The 25916-nt window shown below is 33.6% G+C and overlaps 1 protein-coding gene across 1 annotated transcript in view; it reads left to right on the top strand.

The window, feature by feature from the left end:
* LOC126735615 (ATP-dependent RNA helicase DDX51) overlaps window positions 1-25916 on the top strand; it is a 46588-nt gene extending 20672 nt beyond the window's left edge. The window contains exons 6-8 of the mRNA XM_050439674.1: window positions 8859-9522; window positions 18964-19183; window positions 25701-25916. Of these exons, the coding sequence (XP_050295631.1) occupies window positions 8859-9522; window positions 18964-19183; window positions 25701-25880 (1064 nt within the window). The 3' untranslated portion in view covers window positions 25881-25916. The remainder of the gene's footprint in view (window positions 1-8858; window positions 9523-18963; window positions 19184-25700) is intronic.

Below are 25916 nucleotides of genomic sequence, written 5' to 3'. Positions count from 1 at the left end.
ATCTTTAAGAGTCACTGACTTTAAGCTTTTGGTAATGTCTTGTTCGTCTGAAGAAATAATAGTAGCCAAAATACTATTGCGGTAATGCATCTTTGTTAAACGGATAACATTTTGATCCATTGGTTGGATTAATGCTGTGCAGTTGGGAGGCAAAAATATTGTCACTATATTTCCATCTTCACTAACTAATTCTTCTTTTGTTGCATGAGAAGGCGCATTATCAACAATCAACAAAGCCCTTTCTTCCAGGTTTCGACTTCTTAGAAAAGTTTTCACTTGCTTTACAAACGATTCGTGAAACCATTGTTTAAATAAAGCAGATGTCATCCAAGAGTTCTTAGTTGACTTGTATTCAAGTGGAATCTGATTATTCTTAAATGATCTAGGGTTCTTAGCCTTTCCAATAACTAACAAGTTTAGTTTGTGGCTACCATCTCCATTGGTACATACCAAAAAAGTTATTCTTTCTCTACAAATTTTTCGGCCTGGGGCAGATTTTTCTTTAATATGTGCCAACGTTCGGTCAGGCAACATTTTCCAAAATAGTGCTGATTCATCAGCATTGTAAATTTGCCGGGGCGATAAATTAAGTTCTTTAATCTTATCTTGGAGCTCTACTAAAAATGGCTCAACGGCTTCTGGGTTATTGCTTAGTTTTTCGCCACTCACTTTTAGACAACGCAAGCCATGTCGCTTTTTAAAATTTGTTCGCCACCCTCTACTTGCAAGAAATTTGTTATCACCATAATGTTTTTGATAAAGCTGCTTAGCCTTTTCGGATAGTATATCTGAGGTTATAACAGCATGCCTCTGCCTTTGAATTAAAAACCAATTCCGTAAATACACCTCCATTTCGGGATATTCCGCTTTGCGTAAGCTTTTCTTGGCGCCTGGTCCAGTAACACAATGTCAAATTTAAATAAAAATACCGTACGCTGGGTTTTCGGAAGTCCAGAGGGAAAGAAGACAGTAAGAATGGTGAGGGTTAAGAATGGAGGGTTCGAAATCGTAACTCTCAGAATAAGACTTCGCGCTCGGGAATTATTTAACAGAAAATAGTTAAGAGTTTCAAAACTCTCAAGGCAAAATTAAACTGACAGTTTATATTGGTATTTGGACTATTGAAAATTTGATAAATGTCTTATTTTCGGATTCAACCAGAATCGGCCTTCGATCCGATGACCGGTAAATTCGCATTTTAAGATGTAGAGGAAGACAAGCTAGACTCAGTACTGCCAAACCTATCCCGAAATACAAATGAGGAATTGTAATGTTTTGGGGTGGAATTATGCTTGGTGAAAGGACTCTTTTAATTCCCATTCGACAAATCATAACAGGTCAAAAGTGTGTTGATTTAGGTGTTGACAACCTGTAGTCAAGCTCTGGAGAGCTGGTTTTAATAACTTTTTATTTATGCAAAGATAATGCACTTCCACAGCAGAGTTGCAAAATGTTTATTAGAAGGTGAAGATGTTGCTGTTTTACAATGGCCTTCTTGCTCATTGGATCTTAATCCTATAGAGTCCTTATGGGATAGGATCAAAAGAAAGATTAGAGCTCGTCAAAATAACCCTGGTCACACAGTGTTATACGTCGACATAACAACTTATACTCGCGGTTTTAGAGAAATGGGCAATTGTTCCCCACGAAGAAATAAACAACTTGATAGATAGCATGCCTCGTCGAATTTTTACTTGCATCGATGCCGGAAGTGGTAATACTGATTACTAAAATCATTTAAATAGCATTATTTCTTATTAAATTGAGATTTTCAGCAAAATTATTTTTATAGAAATCCACTTCTTATTATTTGTTCTATTATTTAAAAATATTAATATGTTTAAACATATTATTATATGTTTATATTAAAACATATTAATATAAACATATTAATATGTTTTATTTATTTTTATCATGAATCTGGTTTGCAAAAATTGCTCTTTACTCCTCAATGACTTTTTTTTTAAATTAAATTTTATTTCTCAATATTACTGAACAATTCCATATAAATTTGATTGTGTGTACATGTATTTAATTGACCGACCTTTCGTCGCGCGCCATATCGATCAAATTATTTCATTTTACTTTCAATAGCGGACAGTGGATCAATACATTTTCTAACTGGTCACTCGCTGATGTACGCCATTAAAAATATTTATTTAGGTTATCGACAAACAAACAAACTAATTATTTAATTGTACTACTCAGGTAGTTCCACACTGTATATAATTTAGGAGGTTTACATTTTATTTTGAAAATCGGTCAATTCCACTAAAATTAAGGGTTTTGGAATCATTCATACGTTGGAAAAATATGTGTACAAGGTTGGAGATATTCAGTCCCGAACATTATACATTTAAATGTTATAAGTTATAAACAACCCAAGAAATTAATTTAAAGCACGAACCAATCTGGATCTGTAACAACAGCGGGTGGTGTGAGCGCTGTGTGCAAGCGATGAGTGGGGTACAACTAGAATTCTGCTACAGTTAACCATAAAGCAGGGCAATCGCCAAATATGTACTTCATTGTTTTGTCATCATGGTTGTATGCCCTACAAAATGGATTCCTGCTCAGTTTCATTTGGAAACGTGGCCATTTAATTGACAGTGACCAGTTAGGAGGACCTGCTATTAGACGTATAATAGTATCCGGGTAGCTGAGAAGCTCCTTGGATAAATTGCAGCCTTGAGCATCATCCCACTGCATTTTAAAAAGCATGTGAGAGTATGATCTAATTAGTTATATGTTGATCTTCGCTCTCACCCTGTTTTTGGCTTCATCCTCTATAAGCTTCCACGAGCGTGCGATGGCATTGCTGCACTATTTCCGACGTGAGGCGTCGTCTTGACATCGCGACAACTATCTGTCTGCTGTCTGTGTGGATAATCACCGTTTTATCAGTAACGTTGCTACTGATTAATTGTTCTGCCGCCCGGGATATGCCATAAATTTGGATTTGAAAGATACTTGACATCGTGTCTTTCACTTTTACCTAATGTGTTTATTGGAGATCTTTGGAGTATACACCGCAGCCCGAACCTTGTTTAATTTAAGAAACGTCCGAATACATATTAGTAATACCCACCATCAGATTGGTATTAATGCCTCTTGTGTTGATTCTGTAGGGTTTGTTGAAAACAAAAACTGGCTAGGCAAGGTCAACTTGAGCCTCCAGTATAGGAACTAATCATTGGGAGTAGAACGACCTCCTTGACATATACAGATGTCCAGGGGCGTGAGACACAGTATAACTTCCAAAGCTCTGATTGGAGTCATTCTCATTGCTCCCGTTATGTTGAGGCAAGCCATTCTTTGAACAAAGTTTAGGTTTCGACGAATTGCGACTCCACTTTGTAATCCACTTTGTGGCCTCAGACCATAGTGCCGCACGTTAGCATATGTCTTATAATAGTTGCATAGATGCATATAACCATCTTAGGGTAAAGGCACCAGGTTTTGTCTATTATGCGCCTACACTATTCGTAAGATATATGCTTTCTATAATCTCTTTGTAATGTCAGAGTTCCAATTTAGTTTGCTATCGAGTATCACACCGATGAACTTTACTTCCGGTGCATAACTTAGTGAGTTAGCTGGTAGTTTGGGTGCCAGAAGAGACTAAGTTTTTCTCTTTTTAGTGAATAGCACCATCTCAGTCTTTTGGGGTAGATGCAGAAAGAATATTCCTCACACCATTTATCTATAACTTGAAGTGTCGCGGGCATTCGCTCACAAAGCGATTGCTCAAATTTACCCGTCTGCAGAGCGACTAAGTAATCTGCATAGCCTTTTGTGTGGTGGTAGTCATTATTCGGGAGGATGATACTACTATCCAAAATCATCTTCCACACTAGAGGTGACAGCCCCTCCATTCCGCTAATTTCGACTTCCTGCACACTGAAGTGTATAATTCTCTTGGGAAGCATGTTAAAAATTCACCCTGAAGTGTTTCTAGCGACTGGCTTACTTTAAAATAGTTGTTTTCTCAAACGCTCCCTGGACGCCAAAAAATACACCCAGGGTGGGCTCTTTGTGGTTTATCGACCTTTCCATCCACCCTACCACTGAGTGTAGGGCTGAGCCTGTTAATCTTCCTGGAGTGTATCCGTTTTGGTTAGGATGAAGGCGGTTACATTAAGATTTTATCCCTTATATATCTTTCTCACAGCCTTTCCATGAAAAAAAAATGAAGAAATAGGCTAATAGGGCGATAAGCGTTGGGAGTTGTAAGCCTAGCCTACCTGGTTTCGGAAGAAACACAACTCTGACTTATCTCAATGTCTTAGGTATGTATCTTAGCGCCAGAGATGCTTCGATCATATGCCCCACCAGGTAGAACAATAACTCTTCCAGGCTCTACTAAAGTAGAGCTGGATAGATGCCGTCAGGTACTGGGGATTTAAAGGGAGAGAATCTGGAGAGTGCCCAATTTATTGTCAGCAAGTAACCAATCCGTATCCAAGGTTAAGGAAGGTACTTGTATCCAATCCTCCGCAATAGAAGAAGTGGAATCGGGAAAATGTGTAGCAAATAGTAGCTCCGTGTTTTCTTGCAGGTTAGCAGGAAATATGTCATTTTCAGCTGGCCTATTTGCCAACATGGGATTATTGATAGCTTTTTGGATTCTTTCTGCAGTACACACCACTGCAAAGCAGATGGTATTTTATAAAGAAATGATAGAATATGCGAGCAGGTTGCATATGCTTTAACTTTACATAGCAAGTTTACCTATAGTCGGCGCTTTCGTTTCCGTACCGGTATAGTTTAAATTTTATAATAATTGGCAATCCGATAAAATTGTAGGCTAATTGTCAATGCGCTTTTACTCTTACGGGCAAACTCATTAATTTTTTTGAGTAATTTTTCTATGATATTTATAACTTCAATTTAAACTAGATATAAAATATAAATTTGGACTTGACCAAGGCATTTGACACTCTGTCACACCCTACCTTACTGAAGCAAATTGACCGACTTGGTATAAGAGCTGTACCATATCTTATGACATCATATCTAACAAATCGATCTCAACTAGTAAGAATTGGTGACTCACTTAGTGAGCCTTGTTCGTTAGGGTATGGTGTGCTTCAGGGAAATTGCTAAACTATTTACAATCTACATCAATACCCTAATAGAAGAATTGGGTATTAATAATATTATCTGCTATTCTGTTGACACGGTTCTATTACTTAAATGTCAATCATAGGATGAAGTTTATTTAGAAGCTAAATAATTCGTAGCATCTGTTAAATAGGGATTAGATTCAAATTTGTTAACATTAAATATAGAAAAATCCAATTTTATGAATTGCTTCACGATAAATAACAGAAATTACCCTACAAAGCAGTTTGTTTATAACTGTACATGAAAGTAACTGTGATAAACAAAACTATTGTCAATGCCATCAACAAATTGTAATTACAGATGAAGCGAAATATCTAGGTATACAGGGTGTCCCGGTTCATGTGGGAAATCTCTCGGATCCAGGTAGCATCGAAAAATAATACCGAACGCATTTTTCATAAATTACTTTTAAACTACCCGGTAGAATTTAATAAAAATTTTAGGTGATGAACACTATTAGGGACCTCTTAAAATGACATCCTTAAAATACATTTACCTTGTTTACTTTACCAGGGGCGGACTAGGTTGTACACTTTAATGCGTATATTTTTAACACCCTGTATGTTAAAGCCTAAAAAAAATAAATTTGGATACCTTGAACCCTAGGCTAAAAAAAAAGGTACTCTCGTTCATTATCGATAAAATGAACTGTTTTGGAGAAAAAAAAAACGAGCCAATGTTTTTTTTTTTAATTTTTTTTAAATGAGATTAGTACGCTAGTTATTTAAAGAACAGGGAATCTTCGATGTAAGTCATTTAATTTAAAATAATACGTGTTCCTAAAAATACAGTGGTGTCCTAAAAAATACTTTTACAAAATAATAAAAAAAAAACCTATGATGAGTGTATGTTTTTAAATTAGAAAAAACAACTTACAAAAAAATGCCAAAAACCAAATATGTAAACAAAAGTTCAATTCTTCAATACGAGCAATAAACAATTAATTATTAAAAACTTCATAAGTAGGTTCGACGTGGGCTCCGTGAACTCTAACACATTCGCGAGCACGACGAATTGAGGACTGCTGCATTCGCCACAATAACCCAAGATTGTTTTTTATATTATCACAATGAAATGTAATTCTTTGGAGCAGTTCTTCCCGAGTATCGACTGGGGTGGAATACACCAAGGTTTTGAGGTGACCCCATAGATAAAAATCTAATGGCGTTAGATCTGGAGACCGAGAAGGCCAAGCAACAGGTCCTTCTCTACCTATCCAACGGTTTTCAAAAGTATTATTTAAGTGGTGTCTTACAGCAAGGCTAAAATGGGGTGGGGCTCCATCAAAGGGGCAAATCTAATAAATCTGGAAGATTGTTCTGGAGGAACTCCAAATAAAGTTCTCCGTTTAACCGTGGTGGCAGTTCAAATGGCCCAATCAAAAAATTGCCAATAATTCCTGCCCAGATATTTATTGATTGGAATTGATGTCGATGATGAGAAATAATAGTATCGCGGGGATTTTCATCAGCCCATACATGCGAGTTATGTAAGTTTTCAATTCCATTTTTGGTAAACCCTGCTTCACCCGTAAAAAGAATCGTGCTGATAAAGTTAGGGTTATTTCGCTGCTGATCTAACAGCCAATTTGCGAAGTGTATTCTAGGAGCAAAATCTCTGGGCAGTAGTTCATGCACTTTTTGTAAGGGATATGGGTACAACAGTTGTTCTTGAAGTACTATATGTACAATTGTTTTGGACCAATGAAGCTGCGCGGCTAATTTTCGAGTACTCGTTGTAGGAGTGTCAGCTACAGCGTCTAAAATATTTTCTTCCAATTGCACTGTACGTGCTGTTATCCTCCGACCACCATTATTCTTTTTTTTCAAAACATGCTAAAATTGCATTAAGGAAATTTAATAGTATTACCTCATTAAGTGGAAAACAGAAACCTACCAGTTTCCCTTAGACGTTGATCAACACGTTGAAATGTTTTCTGATCCGGAATAATGCGATTGGGAAATCTTTCTTCGTACAAGCTTGCTTCCAATGCATTGCAAGACGCCAGACTATAGATAAGATGCATATCTGCATACTCAATAAAAGTAAACTCCATATTTTAACGTAATTTAAATTAAAAGTTACCAAAAAATACAAAAATTAAAAAAATATTATCAAATAAAGGATGAATATGTTGACAAAGATTAGGTTTAAATGATAGGTATTTGCTAAATTTGAAGTAAACCAACGTTTGTAACAATAATGCGTTCAAAAATGCAAAAATTCCGATAAATAAGTCAGGTACAATACAATTGGTTTACATGATTTTTTTAGTTTTTTTTATGTTTAGTTTAATATGTTTATCTTAAGAATAACAAAAAAGAAATAAACGTATAATAAATAAGAAATATTTTGTAAAAGTATTTTTTAGGACACCACTGTATTTTTAGGAACATGTATTTTTTTTAAAATTAAATGACTTACATCGAAATTTTCTGGTCTTTGAATAACTGGCGTACTTATCTCATTTAAAAAAAATAAAAAAAAAAACATTGGCTCGTTTATTTTTTTTTTCCAAAACGGTTCATTTTATCGATAATGAACAAGAGTACCTTTTTTTTAGCCTAGGGGTCAAGGTATCCAAATTTATTTTTTTTAGAATTTAACATACAGGGTGTTAAAAATATACGCATTAAAGTGTACAACCTAGTCCGCCCCTGGTAAAGTAAACAAGGTAAATGTATTTTAAGGATATCAATTTAAAAGGTCCCTAATAGTGTTCATCACCTAAAATTTTTATTAAATTCTACCGGGTAGTTTAAAAGTAATTTATGAAAAACCAATTTACAGCAGCGTCCTTTAGGAGGCTGTATCTTCGTAAAAAAGGCCTGTAGGAATTTTTTTTATAGGAACGTTCGGCATTATTTTTCGATGTTCTACCTGGATCCGAGAGATTTCCCACATGAACCGGGACACCCTGTATACTATGATCCTCATTTTAGATGGGATTTACATATATATTCAATACGTTGTCACAAAAATTAGGAAAATGTACTACAACTTTTATCAAATCCGAGATTGGCTACCAAGACAAAATATTTTAAATATTTACAAATCACTTGTTGAATTAGTTATTTCATATGGTATAGTAGTATGGAAATGTTTTACAACATTGTTACAACTATGAATCTTCCAAAAGAAAATATTAAAAATCATATTACGTAAAACAATTAGACTTTCCAGTGATTTGCTATATAAAGAAGCTAATGTCTCTACTCTAAGCCAACTCAACATACAATCCGTTGCGAAGCTACTCTTAAATGAAAAATATGAAGTAAATAAAAGATGGTCAGAAACAGTATACGCTATATTCACTAGACAAGCCTCAAAATGTAATGCGAGGTTGCCTAGGAAAACATTCTCAAAAATTCAGAGAACACTATATTATATAGCCCCTAAAATTTATAATATAATTCCTTCGAACTTCAGAAATTCTAAATATAACAAAATTAAAAAAAAAATCTAGATCCTTCCAAGCTAGCTGGATTATAAAATCAGGTATAAATGGTTGGTGAATAAAATAATTTAAACATATTATTTATAATTAGAGCATTGATTATATAATTATTATGTTTGTTTAAGTTAATACATCTCTGTAGTTGTAAGAAAATATATGACACACACACGTTTCATATATGAAATATCATATATATAATTTGTAGTTATAATTGTTGAAATATATTCTTCGTTTTTTTGATTTGATAAAGTAAGTTATATTAACAATTTTTTAGATGAAGCTTTTGGATATATAACGAAGATTGACATATTAGTCTGCACTGCTGGAAGACTTGTCGACCACTTAAAAATGACCGACGGCTTTGACTTACACTCATTGGAATATTTAATTATCGATGAAGCCGATCGAGTTTTAGAAAACGTACAAAACGATTGGTTGTATCATCTAGAAAAACATATCTTTCCTACAGGACCCCCAAGGATTTTAAATCAGCACACTCTCGAAGGACATAGACCACCGCAAAAACTATTATTTTCAGCCACACTATCTCAGGATCCAGAAAAGTTGCAGCAATTGTCTCTATTTCAGCCTAAATTATTTACATCTATTGTGGAATCCTCAGAAGAGTCTGGTGATAGTAAATTCAAAGTTGCTACTGATACTTTTATAGGAAAATATACTACGCCAAATGAACTTACTGAAAGGTATATAGAAACGTCTGTGGACCTGAAGCCATTGGTGTTATATAAATTTATTAAGCAAGAAAAGTTAAGGAAAACATTAGTATTTACTCATTCAGTAGAAAGTGCACATAGATTGACGATATTGTTGAAAGCTATGTTTAAAAATAAAATAGACATACAGGAAATATCATCGCATCTACAACCAAAAAGTCGAGCCGAACTGATTAGTAGATTTTCTAATGGAAAAATCGATTTGTAAGTAATATTTTTGTTTTTATTTTGTCAAATTTAACTTAACTATCATGTTAGGGGGCATCATTGAACTGTCATTTCAGGTTTTGTATTGTATTGTAAGTTGGGTGAACTGCTTATACCAATATTTTTAAAAAATAGCTACAACACAAAATTCAACATTAGATTAGATGAGATTGGTTGGTTGGTTGGTTGGATTAATAAGTTGGTAGCATGTCGCTCGCTACCGAAACTCAAAAGGATTTTTGGAGTTTCTCCAAACTATATTTAGAGTTGTTCGTCTAAGCTGGCTTTCTAATATTCAGGGGCATGACACCCGTTGCTCCATATTTCTACTTGATTCTGGCTTTGCTCGGAGGTTTTTTCCTCCTCCCTTTTTATTTCTTTGAAGTGATTGTCATTTTTTCATTTTTTGTCACCATTAATTTCACTTACAGTTTGCCAGTTGAATTATGACAAGAAATTATCGGAATAATCAATGATTTAAAAAGCTCGCATATAAGCATTATCGAATTTTTTTTTTAGCTAAGTTGACACAATTGTCCCCTTAAATCAGGTGGAGTTTGAGCACCATTCTTCATTTAGTTCATTTACAGTACTGAATTGCTTAATTAACCTCTAACGTGTTTTGTGTGCCATTTGTACAATTGATATAATAGAACAAAAATTTTTTCTTAATTTTTTGCATTGCAAATGGAATTTCGAGTGCTGCATAAGACTTACGGTGAATCGGCTTTATCAAAAAGACGAGGATATGAGCGGTATAGTGCATTTAAAAGCCGTCGATATATGGTGAATCGCCATGGTTGGCCATAAGTATCTTCTAAACTTAACCTCGGTAAAGTAAAGGAAATGTTGACTGAAAATCGTCTAAGAGAGCTAGCCGCTGAAATATTTACGTGCCACAAATGAGATCATGTCATTTTAAATGATTGTGGGGGCGAGAAACGCGTTTTCTTTCAACGAGTACCAAAGGACCTAATTTTTTTAAAAAACTCAGTCGCGTAAAGGTCTTTGAAGACATCTTAGAACAATTCCGACATTGTAACTGGTGATGAGATATAAATTTATAAATGTGATATGCAAACCAAGTGGTTAGTAGCAAGATTCGGAATGGCGTATTTCATCTACTATGAAACCGAAAAAGTCATCAAATGTGAAGGTGATGTTAACAGTTTTTTTTTTATTATCGCAGTGTTATGCTCTTAGAATTATTGTCAGAAGATGATATAGTAAATAAAGAATATGATCTGGCCCGTTTGAGAAAGCAGATTCATTAAAAGCATATTCATTCATTCCAGATATATGGAAAGAAAACTCATGGATGCAGAATGAGGATAAGCCTTTATCTCAAAAAGGTATTATCATTGTAAATAAATTTCTAGCCAAAAATGTAACAAATCCTCTTATTTACCCCATGGCCCCAGCAAACTTTTTTTTTCCAAAATTTAAATTACTATTTCCAAGCACCCGTTTTTAGTAAATTAAATATACAGTGCATTCACGATGAAAGGAACAAATTCATTTCAAGTTTAGGTGTTTTTTTCTTCTGATCTATTCACATAAACTTTGGACTTCAAATAGCCCCATAAGAAAAAATGTAATGGAGTTATACCCGGTGACCTTGGTGGCCACTCAATCGGTCCTCTTCGTCCAATCCATCTGTTAGGAAAAGTTGTATCAAGAAATTGTTGAACGGCGATGGTAAAGTAGGAGGTGCTTCGTCTTGTTGAAACCATATCTCGTTACTAGGTATGTAAGCCTCTGATGGATCAGGAAATAAAACAAAAAAATTAATGTTGGCGTCATAGTTTTTACTTAAGACACCCTGTAATCAAAATTTTTATTGCAAAGGACGCATTGAATCAAATGGACCACATATTAAATATTAGTTGCAATAAATTTTGAATAAATTTTTATATTTTAATTTCATATGTTTCGTTAGCCTGTTACGTAATATTAGACAAACCATTGACTTTAGGCATATGATTTGCTGTACAAAAAGTATTTAGAATATATCATAGAATTTTAAAACGTCATAATATATAGGGTGTTCTATTTAAAAAAATGAATGTTGACGCCATAGTTTCTACTAGAGGCACCCTGTAGCGTTTTCCAAAATCTAATATTGTACAACGCCCGCACGTTTTCCTCGATTGTTATTGGTCAATTCAAAATCTAGTTGGTTACAACGCTCTACTCCAAAATCTAATACGATACAACGCAGCCACAATATTAAATAGGATTTTACCTTTAGACTCCTAAATATATTCGAGTACAGCGCCAAGCCACTAAATCTAATAGACTGCAACACCAAAGCCATTTATTTACATTTAAACCTTAAATATTTTAGTGCCGTTATGGGTGCAGGTATCATTAGTTTTTAGTTGGTTTCTATTTGTTTTTGTGAATTAAAATCTGTGAAAACATGGAAGAACTTAAGAGTTTGTTGGAACAAGCAGTATTTAATGTAGGAGTAGTGGATATTGTGGAGTTTCGTCATAGAGAATATTATAAGGCTGTTTTACGCCTAAAACTGCCGGGAAAAAAGGATGCTGACTTAACCACTGATGACTTTAACATTTAACATTAACTTTTTGATTAAAACCTTTTCGGCTTTGATAAAAACGCAGTGGGTAGTCAAACAAACATTACCACATTTACAAAAACTTTTATTTCGAAAGAGGTATGCATGCCATCACACTAATTTTAACAAAATTAGCCAAGAAGAACGAAGGCAGTCTACTAAAACTAAGGGTAAAGAATGTGCGGCTTCCGGGGATATAAAAATTAAAAAAAATTAATAGAAATAGCATTAGAAATGACGTGCTTTTAAAAAAAGGATTATCTGCGGAAACTACGGTAAGTCAAATAATATTTTATTTCAGTAGGTATAATAAGTATAATATACAGTGCGTCCGTAAGGTACTGTATAAATTCAATAATTATTAACTTGGGGTGTGTTCGAAAAAAGGGCGACATTCCTTGGCAGCTAATATTACATCAAATACTTCTAATGCCCAAACACATTAATTTTTTTTGTAAATAAATAAATAATTAAGTAGATAATTTAGGTACTTTATTAGATTTTTCATTTTTCCTAAATTAAGTAAAATAAAAAATTAACCTATATCGGCTTTCATTTACCGCATAATACATAAATGTTTTTAATAAGTTAGCATTTTGGATGAGCAAAAAAAACAAAAAAACACTAACTTCTCAATTATGTGTTGCGGTCTATTAGATTTAGCGGCTTGGCGCTGTACTCGAATATACACACCCCACAAAAATTATCGCATCACTAGTATTTTAAGATATTTTTAATATTTTTTGGGACAATCTGTATATGTATCAACTTAAAAGATATTTCTGGTTTCTTAACATAGACAAAAAATGATCGGAATTTCTTACATATTTTTTTTAAAGCAAAAATCCTCGCGTAGATTATTCCTGTGTTGGCGAATGCATTGACATCGAAAACGTTCTAAGCAAATAGTGTTATTCTAAAGTGAAAATTTAAATTTATTGTTAATAATGGATGTGCCTGAACGTTTAACAAAACATGTGACTAATGAAGAAGCCGCTAGAATCATTGCGCTCATAGAAGATGGCCGCAGTAAAAGATACGTCGCTCGGATAATGGGAGTTCAACAAAGCACCATATCCAGAGTTGTTAATCGCTACCAAGAAACAGGACAACTATCCAGACGACCCGGACAAGGCCGCAGAAGGGTAACTTTGGCAGTAGATGATCGTTACTTAAGGTTAACGACTTTAAGACTTAGGCATACCACCTCTAGAAGACTGGAAACAGATCTGTTGGCTGCTCGTAATGTCCGAATAAGCCTACAGACAGTTAGAAATAGGCTGAGAGAAGCAGGTTTACGAGTCAGAGTGCCAGCTAGAGGTCCACGTCTTACCAGAGAACATCGAGTAGCAAGATTGCAATTTGCTAGAGAACACGCAAATTGGAATATTCAAGATTGGTCCAATATTTTATTCACGGATGAATCAAGATTTTGTCTATATTCATCAGATATACGTGTACCAGTATATAGGCGACGTGGTGAACGGCATGATCAGGTTAATTTTTGTCAAACTGAAAGCTTTGGTGGTGGCTCTATCATGGTTTGGGGAGAAATTTCTTTTGAGGGTCGCACGGAGCTAGTACCAGTGAATGATGGAAGACTAAATGCTGACAGGTACATAACCGATATCCTAGAACCCCATGTAGTGCCCTATATGCCATATATCGGTGATAATTCTGTGCTAATGCATGATAATGCTCGGCAATACTTAGAAGATGTCGAGATACCCACCCTAAATTGGCCTGCACGTAGCCCGGACCTTAATCCGATAGAACATGTCTGGGACCATCTAGGATGGCAAATTCGGCAACATCCAGCACCAATAAGAACTCTAGATGATCTTCAAAATGTTCTTTTTGACTGGGCAAACGTGCTGCAAGAATACCTCCAGAACCTGTTTAGAAGCCTTCGAAGACGAATGGAAGCTGTAATTAGAGCCAGGGGCGGTAACACACGCTATTAGAAATTCATTGGCTTAAATAAAGTTCATCTTTTTTGTATACATGTTTTGTACAATTTTTTTGATTTTTGTATGTTTTGGTAAATCAAAATGTTTGTCCTCTGTAGATTAAACTGATTTAAAATAAATGTTGCAAAAGTCGTATTATTTGGTGATTTAATTATATTATCAATAAAATTTTAAAAAACAGGCAAAAAATTTAAAATATTTAAGAAATAATAAGTGATGCGATAATTTTTGTAGGGTGTGTATTCAGGAGTCTAATGGTAAAATCATATTTAATATTGTGGTGGCGTTGTATCGGGACCGTCGACAGTCTATCGGGCCGGAGACTGTATCCCCTCCACAATGATTGCGTCACACTAGTGGCCGGCGGGAATCGCGCCTCGCTTTTTAAATATTACTATTGCAATAATACTACACAGTGAGCGTTTTGGGCCCAAATGGAAAATTCGTTTTGAAACAGTTTTTCAATATAACCGATACTTCAACACTCAAAGCATCAGCGATTAACAGTACCACTACTAATACTATTATTAATACATTTAATGATTCTTTGTTGTATAACGAAATAAGCATATCTGATAATGATTTAAGATATGACTCGAGTATGCCAAAGATTATTTTAATAATATAATTATAACCATGTACACTTTGTTTCAAACTATTATTTCTGAATGATACGAAAAGACATTTTTTAATTTCACTGAATTTTCCTACAAAATCATTTTTAAAACACTTGCGTTAAAAAAACTGGAGGTAGCAAATTTTGAAATGGATAAATACAATTGTGACTGTGGTAACAGCTAACCAACACCATGAAAAATGTATTAACACCTTTTCAAATATCCTTTTAAATAATTATAGCAAGGCCAAAAATAATATTATCGAGGAAGATTTATTAAAAAAAAAAGAGAATTCGAAAATGTACTGAAGGCCAGTGATCCTTAATTTGCTATTTTTTAATTTGTTTATGTTTTGTTTTATGACTAATTTACCCACCTTTTCACTTGATGAATTTAAACTTTTTTTGATTTAGTTTTTGTAGGTAATTATTTTTGTTTAGATATTAATTAAGTATATTTATAAATTATTTTTTTGTTACCTATATATTTTTATTTTTGTATAAACACTTTAAATAGGTTTGTGTATAATATTTTGAGTTAATTTTTTTTTCCGGAAAATATATTATTTGAAATAAAACGTGTCTAATAATTATCTTGTTTTAACATAATTTTATCCTAGGCAATTGTGAGATATTATGGTCATTTTCTGGAAATAATTAGCAGTTCAAAATTTTAGATATTTTTTTTTACTTACTGTAAGGCTTAAAAATAAAAAGTAACTTTTTAAATTTATGGTTAAAAGTATTCCATGTCCAATAATTTTTACTTCAACTTACTACGAGTAATTGTTTCCAAGATATTTAAATTTAAATATATTTTCGACGCCGCTCTGTGTGTTAATTAAACGGGGCAAAGCTGCAATACACGGCCACTAACGTGACGTCACGCCAACCAGTCTCCGGCCCGATAGACTTTCGACGGTCCCGGTTGTATCGTATGAGATTTTGGAGTACAGCGTTGTAACCAACTAGATTTTGAATTGATCAATAACAATCGAGGAAAACATGCGGGCGTTGTACAATATAAGGTTTTGGAAATAGGCCACCCTGTATAGGATTTTTTCATTTAAAAAAACGCGCAAGTAAGAATACTAAGGCCGGTCGCACACTGCACGCGTTTTCGTACGAAGTTTACTCGTGCGAATACGTACGTACACGCCCGAACGATCCCAACCTTTCAAGTATTACAGCGCGCAGACTGGATCCGAATTATTCGTACGTATCCGTACGTCTAGTTCCGACGTCCGAAGTCAATCCAAACTTGTTGGGATTTTTCGTGCGTTTATTACATCAATTAAATAAAATATATAGACATGGATGTAGAAAAACTAATTAACTTGGTTTACAATCACAAATGTTTGTGGGATCAGAAAGATTCAAGTTATCACTTACGAGATCTTCAGCGCAAGGCATGGCTAGAAATATCCACAGAAATGAAAATATCTGGTAAGTAAATTTATTAATACGGTTATTAGTAATTAAAATAATTACAAGATAAATTAACAGTTTTAATGATTAAGTTAATTATATTAGTTTAGTTATTTATATTATAATTATTTCTTTAAGTTTTACGAGCAAAATAATTTTTAAGTCATAAAAAATGCAAATCATAAAAACCTTCCTTATCAGTTATAACTTTATGAAGTAAACATATACATTTTATTATGACATCAGCACGATCGGGATTTACTTCAATTGCTTTTAATATTAATCTCCATTTGCTGCTCAGAATACAAAAGGCACACTTAACAACTTGCCTTGCATTTGTTAAGCGTTTGTTAAATATTTCTTCTTCCGGTCCCAAATTTCTTTGGGGATAGGGACGCATGAGATATGTCTTTAACGGGTAAGCTTCATCACCAACTAAGAAGTGAGGCAAAGTTATGTTAGTTCCGGGTAATACTTTTTCCTGGCTTGCGTTGAGAGCACCATTTTCCAATTGTCTTGAGAGATTTGAATAAGAGAATATTCCACCGTCACTCTCTTTGCCATAGGCTCCCACATCTATAGTAATAAATCTGTAGTTTGCATTCTGCACTCTGCCAGAGTGCGCTGGCGCGTTTATCCGTATATGTTTACCGTCAATGCTCCCAGAACAATTAGAAAACCTCCATTTTGTCCAAAAATCATTAGATATATTAACCATATTTTCATTTGATGGAAACTTCATATGAATTTCGGAAAGATTTTCCCAAATAACGTTACAAGTTTCATGTACAATACAACCAACAGTATTGTCTGAAATTCTAAATGAATATCCAAGAGTCTTGAAAGATGAACCTGTCGCTAGGTACCTGTAATAAAAGACAAATTTTATTTTATTTTTCAGTTGATGAGCTAAAAAAGAATTGGCGAGGTCTACGAGATACTTTTGGGAAGGAGCTCAAAAAAGTCAGCAACAAAAAATCTGGCCAAGCAAGTATTTCAGATCCCGATTCCAAATGGCCATATTTTCAGCTTCTGCTATTTCTTCGAAGTACAATGTGTAAAAGGGAGCTTAAAAGTAGCGTGCCAGACACTTGTAACAGTTCTGATGGAGAAGATAGTTCAAATACAAGTAGCAGTTATATGCTTTCGCCGTCCCCCGGTCAATCTTCGGAACCAAGTAGCGAACAAATTCCAAAGAAGAATTAAATCTCCAATTAGAAAAAAAATTAAAACACGTCAGGCAGACGAAATCGATACAAGACTATTACAGATTGAAGAGGAAAAGTTAAAGTGCTTTCAAGAGACTGCAAATGATCCTGATGCCCAATTTCTAATGAGCCTTCTGCCGTTTTTAAAAGATATCCCTAATCATCGCAAATTAATGGTAAGATCAAAATTGCAAGAAGTTCTTATAGACGAACAAAATGCTGTACCTCCTGTGGTAGTGCTTGATCAATCTAGTGACTCGACTCAGTTTAATGTTGATCTCAGTATGTCACAAAATAATTCAGCACAAGGACTATCGCAAGAATATATTTGTCCACAATTCTCAACAGGTGCTCTCCCTCAGTATGCAATTTAATCCAAACATCAGTAATTAATATAATATGTAAGTTATATTTTGAATAAATAAGTATGAATAAAAGAACTATATTTTAATTACTTACCTCAAAGTTACAATCAATCGTTCTTCAAGTGATATTGTGTCGCGAAAGTTACTGTATTTAGTCACCTTAGGTCTGAAAATGTTCAGAATATATTCTAGTTAAGCTCTAGTTAGCTAAGTTTCTTTCTTCATACGTGTATAACCATGATACAGTAATTGGTCATTAGATAAGTCTTCCATAATATGATCAAATTTACCGAATTCCTCTATTTTCAAATATATTTCACGCACCCACTCGGTTCTTCGATAGTGACGACGTCTCCGCAGTCTCCGAATTAGAAGAGAATTATCTTGAAGGTATAGGTTCATTATGCTACAAATTCCAAACAAAACCAATAAAAAGTAAGAGGGTTTAATGAATACAATGTCACCGAAACACTGCTTATCCCCTATCTTATTTGATGGAAAAAAACGTATTCAGTGTGCGCACTTAATTCGTACGACTAGCATCGTACGTTTACGTACGATACAAATTCGTATCCAATGTGCGACCTAATTGATGTATTCCAAAAATAAAAGAAGAAAAGAATACCTAAATTTTAAATGAATTTGTTCCTTTCCCTTCCAAATTCGTAGCGAATACAGAACTTGAATCCAAGTAAAATAAAAAAAAAATGTTTTAATGATTAGGTTGTTGGCGTGTATTATTTAGGAGTCTTATTCTGAATGTAATACAATAAGTTTAAGTGAATATTACACATTTTTTGCGGTTCAGGTGATATTTTATGCTGGCACTTTTGACTTATTTTCAGGTATTCTTTTTTTATAAATATTTTTAGGTATCAAGTCCCTTTCTCAAAGTCTAATTTTGTTTCGGCTTTTTGGATATATAAGTTGGTTATGTGAAAACAAATTGAGTTGCAATAGGGACTGGGAAACAGTAAGATCTACTACTGTTTTTAAGTTTTAAGGATAAGAAAATTGAAATAAAAATTAATTACTTTATGTACAATGAACTGCAAAAAGTCTCATATAGAATAATAGTTTATTTATCATATCATTATTGATTTATCCGCTCAGTTTAAAAATGTTCAGCCAAGAGCTTTGAACAATTAAATTTAATTAGTAAATATCTAAAAATCATTTGATATCACAAACTCTGTAATATTTACGCGATTACTAAACATGTGAGAAATAAATGCTAATAATAAATAGCGTTTTTTGTTTTTATTTCTAGATTAATATGCACGGATGCTTTAGCTAGAGGTATCGACTTACCGGGCGTACAATGTGTTATATCATATTCTGCCCCTAAATATCTAAAATCGTACATTCACAGGGCAGGAAGGACTGCAAGAGCCGGTGAAAAAGGGTTAGCGGTTACATTTTTACACAGCTCTCAGCTGCCTAAATTCAAAGCTTTGCTCAAGGATGCTAATAAAAATAATGTGGAAGAGGTAAGATTATGTTAAAGAAGTAGTTTTTATTGTTAAGTTTATTTATTTAAGTACGCCAATAACAGCCAAAAGGCCAATTACGGCTGCGAAACTATAAAATAAACTGAATAATATGGTTTACGTTAATATTTAGTTTACAAATAGTACAAGTGTACCATCAATAATTTTTGTAAAATTCTTCAAATTTATTAATGTTAGGTCCATATCACTGGCATAAATAAAGGGTAATTCAATACAAAGTACTTTTTTCGATTGTAAAATTTGGTAAAAAACTAGGAATCTGGAAAGAACCTGATCATTTGAGTTTGTGTCAAAAAAATTACAGCTCTTTGCGCCCTCTGCTTTGTTTTGTGTGCACTAGAACTTCCCAGATTGTGATCAATGAAAATAGCTCGAAAAAAGGAAATTTCACTTGGAAAACGTTCTAATAATAAAAAACTTATTTCAATTTCAAAAAGAGTGGTAAAACAATTCGTGACATTACAAATATTGATGTTTCAAAGTGTGGACCTGAAACCACGTTGAAGGACTTCGCCGAAATCAACTCAAAAATTAATTGAACATGCTCTCTCTGACCAAAAAAAACAACTGAAGCTAATAATCGACACATTTTATTGATGAGCAAGAAAAATCAGATCAAAACAGCACCAGAATCCGTGCTGAAATCAACAAAATCCTGACTAACCCAATTTCGGAGGATACTGTCAAATGTTGTTTATATATGGTGGACTTCTGTGTCATCCTTCACTCAGTCAATACATGGTAGTTCTTTCCAATCCTTCGGAACCTTTTCCTAGACCTCCGCCTTGGATACCATCTGTTACGTTGAAAACTGAACAAAATTTTACTTAAATAATTAGTAAAAGTTAAAGTACTAATGTGTGTGAAGAGGAACAAAGTGAAAATAACCCAGTCGTGAACAAATCCTGCTACAAAGCACCCACAGCCCCCACAGGCTCCTACACAGCAGATATTCTGTAAATAAGAAGATACCCGGGCAAAACGTGAGAGATGACCGTCCGACAAACGTCAAACAGTCTAGTAGTGGCTGGATCTTGAAAAGGAAGGCCAGGAGCGCACGAGGGAGAGAGAGAGGGGGTATTGTGGTCGTGTTGCTGAGAATGAAAAAACCACTTCTACGACTACAAAACAAGCGGAAAAGATTATTGTTTGCTCGAAAATATCAAGACTGTTCAGTAAAGATTGTTCATAGTTCAGTGGAAATCAGTGTTATAGACCTATGAATTAAAGTTTGAAATTTTTGGATCTAGGCGGCGCCAGTATGTTCGTCGAAATAAGGATGACCGGCATTATAGTCCCCAATGTATTGCGTCAATAGTTAAACATGGCGGAGGCTCCGTGATGACCTGGAGGTGTTTTAGCTACGATGATGTTGGAAAATCAATCAAAACCGAAGGAACAGTATCACGTATAATAGTATAATATAACAGTATAATATTTAATAATATTATGTTATATTATTATTATATTATTACATAATTTGACTTGTAAAACTTTCGTTATTTTTTAATATTTTCATACAAAATTTAATGTAATGAACATAAATCGTGACAAAATAGTGTATGTTCTAGTGTATATGCAAGATTTAATCATAAAATGTTGTTAAATACAATAAAGAATTATTACAAACTCAAAAAATATGAAAAGATTTTTAAGTTTGTGATAATTTTTTAGAAAGAACTTAGTGTTTTAGTAAAAAATGTTTTTTGCAAAACTTCGGTCCAGTTTTACACTATTGGACATCATTCCTACTTGGATACGGAGATACTTTTCAGGTATACCCTGATAATTTATACTTATGACAATTATACTTTATATATTATGACCACTTTTGGCTCTAGAACTAACATTTTTTTTGGCTGGAATAGCGATGCAAGTCTTTATAGCGAGCTCATTTAAGATATAGGTCTGTATGAGGTAACGGAGGTAAAATTACTGAATTTGCTGGTCATTAAAGGGCCTGCGGGCATTTAAGAGCCTCTTGTATTCTTACACCAACGATGTATGGCATTTATTCAAAAAATATGTATTAATGGATTTTTCCATTAAAGTGAGAGATTACTTTGATATTTCAGACATTATGTTCTTGGAACTCGCGTGCTAGAGACAGACAAAAAATACATTTTTGATAGGGTTGAAAACAAACTTTGTTTACCATAACTCGTTAATAAAGAAAGCTTAAAAACTAAACAGAGGAAGATACATAGATACATACACTAGAACATAAAAAGAGGTAAATATATTTTTTTTGGCTTTGCACTTAATCTATCTAGTCTAAATGTATGTTATGTACACTCTGAAAATCTCGAAATAATAATAAATTGTTTAGCCAAACACGTCGAATTTAATATTGAGGGATACATTTATTCACAGAAATTGCGTTTCCCTGACGTCCGTCCCTCACTCCCAAAGCGCCCATGTCAATTTTTTTAAATTGGAATAGGGGTCGAGTAACATCTTGAATTAAATTTTGATTTTATCAATTTGTTCTTAAGGAATATGTGTAGATGTGGCTGACATTCTTCAAAAGTTTAAATCTTCCAATTTTGTTGCCTGCATAATTAAAAAAAAAAGTATCCAGGTGTTATCCCTAATCAAGAAAAAAAATACGTTTCGAAAATTCGACAGTTATTTCGACAAAAACGTCTAAATATGCAGTAAATACGTGCATATTTGGTCTTGCTTTTGCTTTGATACGTGCTTTTGTTGGTTTACTTATTTTTATTTGGGCATCGGTTTTTATGTTGAAGTGAGCAATAACAACAGTAGCACGAAGTTTTCATTTAATCTAGTACTGGTCGTACTGATAATAATAGTTTATATGCTGCAGGAAAGAATTGAGTTGGTGGGACTTTATTATCAACAAAATAAGTCTGCTAAAGCAGCAGTGTATGCTTTTAATGATAATCTTCCGGATAAAAGGGTAAATCATCCTTGTGTCATGGATTTCACATGGAGTTAGTACAAAACAGAAAAAATTAAGTTAAACATCCAGTGAGAAATGAAGTGCTAGAAATTGCAGTGTCGGGTCATGTTGAGATGGAACCCAATACATCTGCTCCAAAAATTCTTACTGTATTTGGCATGTTTAAAAGTACCGTTTACAAAATTTGAAATTACACAAATATCATGCCTACAAAATCAAACTAGTACATGAGCTAAATGAAGATGATTATGTACAATTTTGTGAGTACTTAAGTGATAGGTTAAATTATGAGACGAATCGGACTTTTATTTACAAGTCAATAGACACCACTGTCAATACTAATCCTCATTTATTTGGAGAAACATTTACGCAGCAACCTTAAAAACTTAATGGTAACCTGAGAAATTATATTGTTGGACCTTTTTTTATCAATACAAATCTTAATGCTGAAAATTACTTGGAACTTCTGCAGGACGCCATCAATCCCAGAATAACTGAATTACTTGAACAAGATGACAACCTTCTAGAAAATGAACTGATAATTCAACAAGATGGGGCACCACCGCGTTATGTTGCTGCCGTTTGTCATTTTTTGAACGACGTATTTCCTGGATTATGGATTGAACCGTAGAATGGCCTGCTGGATCTCCCGATCTTACCCCTTTGGATTTTTTTATGGGGTCATCTAAAAACCAAAATCCCTTGAATATCTTCTAAATAGAATTGTTAACGATTGTCGGTTAATAACGCCCAAAATGTTCGCTAATGTGCGCCGACGTTTTGAACAACAATAATTTTCAACATTTGATAAAATAGGTGTTAAATACTTTAATTTTTTTTTCATTTAAAATACGGTTTATTTTTTTGTCCACATTTATTCATATTTCATGATAACGAATTGATAAAATGAAAAAATAAAAATAGGGCTATGTAGAGAATACAATTGCCTTTAATTCAAGGTATCACCTGACTCCTTTTCCCATTTTAAAAAAAAATTACATAGGGCTCTGGGGGTGAGGAGATGACGTCAGAGAAACGCAATTTCTGTCAATAAATATCCTCCTCAATAGTAAATTTGACGTGTTCGGCCATTTTTGGCTAATCAATTTATTTTTCAAGATTTTCAGAGTGAACTGTTTTGTCTCCCTGTATACACACAACACTGAACCGACCGAAGAATTGTAACATAGGGTAAAACATATAGGAGATGTGAATTAAACCTTTCGTTTTGCCATTTCTACAAATTAATACTAACTCCTCTGTCTTCATCGATATAGTTAATAAATTACATGCCTTCATTAGCAGCAGATTAAATTTTGCCAGTTCTTGGTTCATAAAAGTGGATGCTCCATTGTTTAACTGGAATCCAAAGCTATTATAGTTGTAATATTGCATATTATACGATACAGATTTTCGACTACATTAAGTCTAACAAAAAGCAGTTTAGTTATTCCTACTTAAGTTGGTATTTTTAATTGATGGCTTTAAGGTAAGTTGCTTATTGGTCTTTGTATACAAATTGCAGATATTGGCTCTATATTCACCAAACTGTTTTCTTGATTATTATTTGTTAGTTTCCTTAAGGAAACTTGTGATAGAATTGTAATCCATGATTGGATACGTCTTTATCAATAGCTTTTTTAGCCAGATGGTCTGCAATTTCATATCCTTAAATTCCGAAATATCCTTTAACCCAGAAGAATGATGTTATTTTTCTATTAGGTTAATAAATAATATAATTAAATTCACATTCTTCAAATCCTAGGCATCTTTGTTTACTTTTAAATTATTCAATATTTTGACAGTTACTGTTCGTTCACTAATCTTTATTGCATATTAAACCAACATGCTTCTTTCTTCCGAAGACAAATGGCAGATAAATGAAGACATACGGAAAGACGGCAGCCGCATTACACTTACTTTGCTAATATTGATAATCATTAAGCTTAATACGGAAGTTTTGTTAAACCAATTAAATATGAAAGACGAGTCGATCCAGAAGAGGAACAAATTATCTTAAGTTTTAAAAGTTACAGTTACAGTGAAACTAAGACAAATATTAATCTTAAAGGTTCAATTACGGTTTTTATCAGACGAAGTGGATGAAATTTTACCGTGAATGAAAGTTTGAAGAACTTTAAATAGTCGTGGATATAAACCTTATAAAAATTTATATGTAAAATAACTAACTAACTTTGTAACTGGTAGCAATATAAAATTAATGAAAATGCCGAGATTCTAAATAAAATTATAGTGACAAAATAAATTATAGTAATAAAATTATACGAACAAATGGACTATTAAATAGATATAACGAACACTATTAGTCAATAGGAAACCCAAGGCGAAATCGAGAAGTCAGACCTTAGTGATGACTCTCGATAAAATCGACCCATTTTTCTTCAAGGAAGTACAACTTTTGATTAGTAAGGACCAATATAATGGATTCCTTAATGGAAGAACGTTTGGATCAACTACGGCAATAGGACGGTGCTCTCCCTCATAATGGAAGATACGTCACTAATTTATTAAACGAATTGTTCCAACAAATGAATTGGAATGTAAGGATCGGTGCGTTGAGCCGCTAGAAGCCCCGACCTAAATCCTCTAGGTTAGTTTCTTTGGGGATTCTTCAAAACCGTCTTTACCAAATTATGCCAGAAAATCTGAAAGCTTTACGTCAAGCCATAACAAGGGAAAAACATCGCTATCCCTGCAAGGACTATTCAACGAGCTACGTATAAAATTAACAGACTGCCACGAAAATGAATCCAAACAGTATGCAATTTGAATATTTTCTTTATTAACCTCTTCTCATGTTAGTTTTTAAGCTTTCTTTATCAATACGTTTTTAAAAAAATATACTTGTTTTAATTCCTATTAAAAATCAATTTTTTTTTGTCTCTCTAACATCTCTCTAAATGAGTTTTTATGGAAAAATTCATTAATATAATTTTTTTGAAAAAGGGCAATACATCGTTGGTTTAGGAACATAAGAGGCTCTTCAAATAATAAATTCAGGGCCGTATTTAAAAAAAACAAAGTTGATGATGAGAGCTCAAATACGAAAGGTTGGTTTGAAAATCTGACAACAAAAAATTCCGACATAACAGAGAAACTAGAAATGAGTATGTAAAATTAATTTTTTTATATATGTTCAAATAAAATCGTAAAAAAATAAAACGAAATCTTCAATATTCGGGTTTTTTGAAAAGTCTCCGAAAGACTGGATTTTTAAATTTTTTTTCCTTTTAATGATCACCAAATTGCCCAACTTTGCCTCCATTCAAGCAAGCTCGTATCTCTTCTAGTTTCCGAGATGCCAATGAGGCTCGAATTTGGGACACACGTAAGATAAGATAAATCCAGAAGAATTTTACCAAAAAAATATTGAAGATATTTGGGGAAAAAATACGCACATTAATAAAAAAATTAGATTTAGTTCATGTTTTACTGTAATAATTTACTATTGTAATAATTTTCATTGAACTAGTGTTTATCCGATTCATTGGGCCTTATGTTGCTTTTCATAAGCAAAGTAACCCAGTTAAATATGTTACTTGCTTTTAGATTAAGATATCCGAAGAGGACTTGGAGCCTTTAGAAAAGAACTACAAAGAATCTTTGGTGAAATTAAAGGAGGCAGTGGAAAAAGAAGACAAAACCGATCTTAAGAAGACAAAGTCTGCAAAGAAATTTAGGCCTAGGTTGCAGGTTAAAAGTAAACTTACCACCGATAAAATTTTATAGTATACAGACGTTGTAAATAAACTATATAAAAATGAA

Source organism: Anthonomus grandis, chromosome 4 (genome assembly GCF_022605725.1).
Source record: "Anthonomus grandis grandis chromosome 4, icAntGran1.3, whole genome shotgun sequence".
Lineage (NCBI taxonomy): Eukaryota > Metazoa > Arthropoda > Insecta > Coleoptera > Curculionidae > Anthonomus > Anthonomus grandis.
The sequence above is the reverse complement of the archived record's forward strand: the minus strand, read 5'-3'. Positions and strand labels throughout refer to the sequence as shown.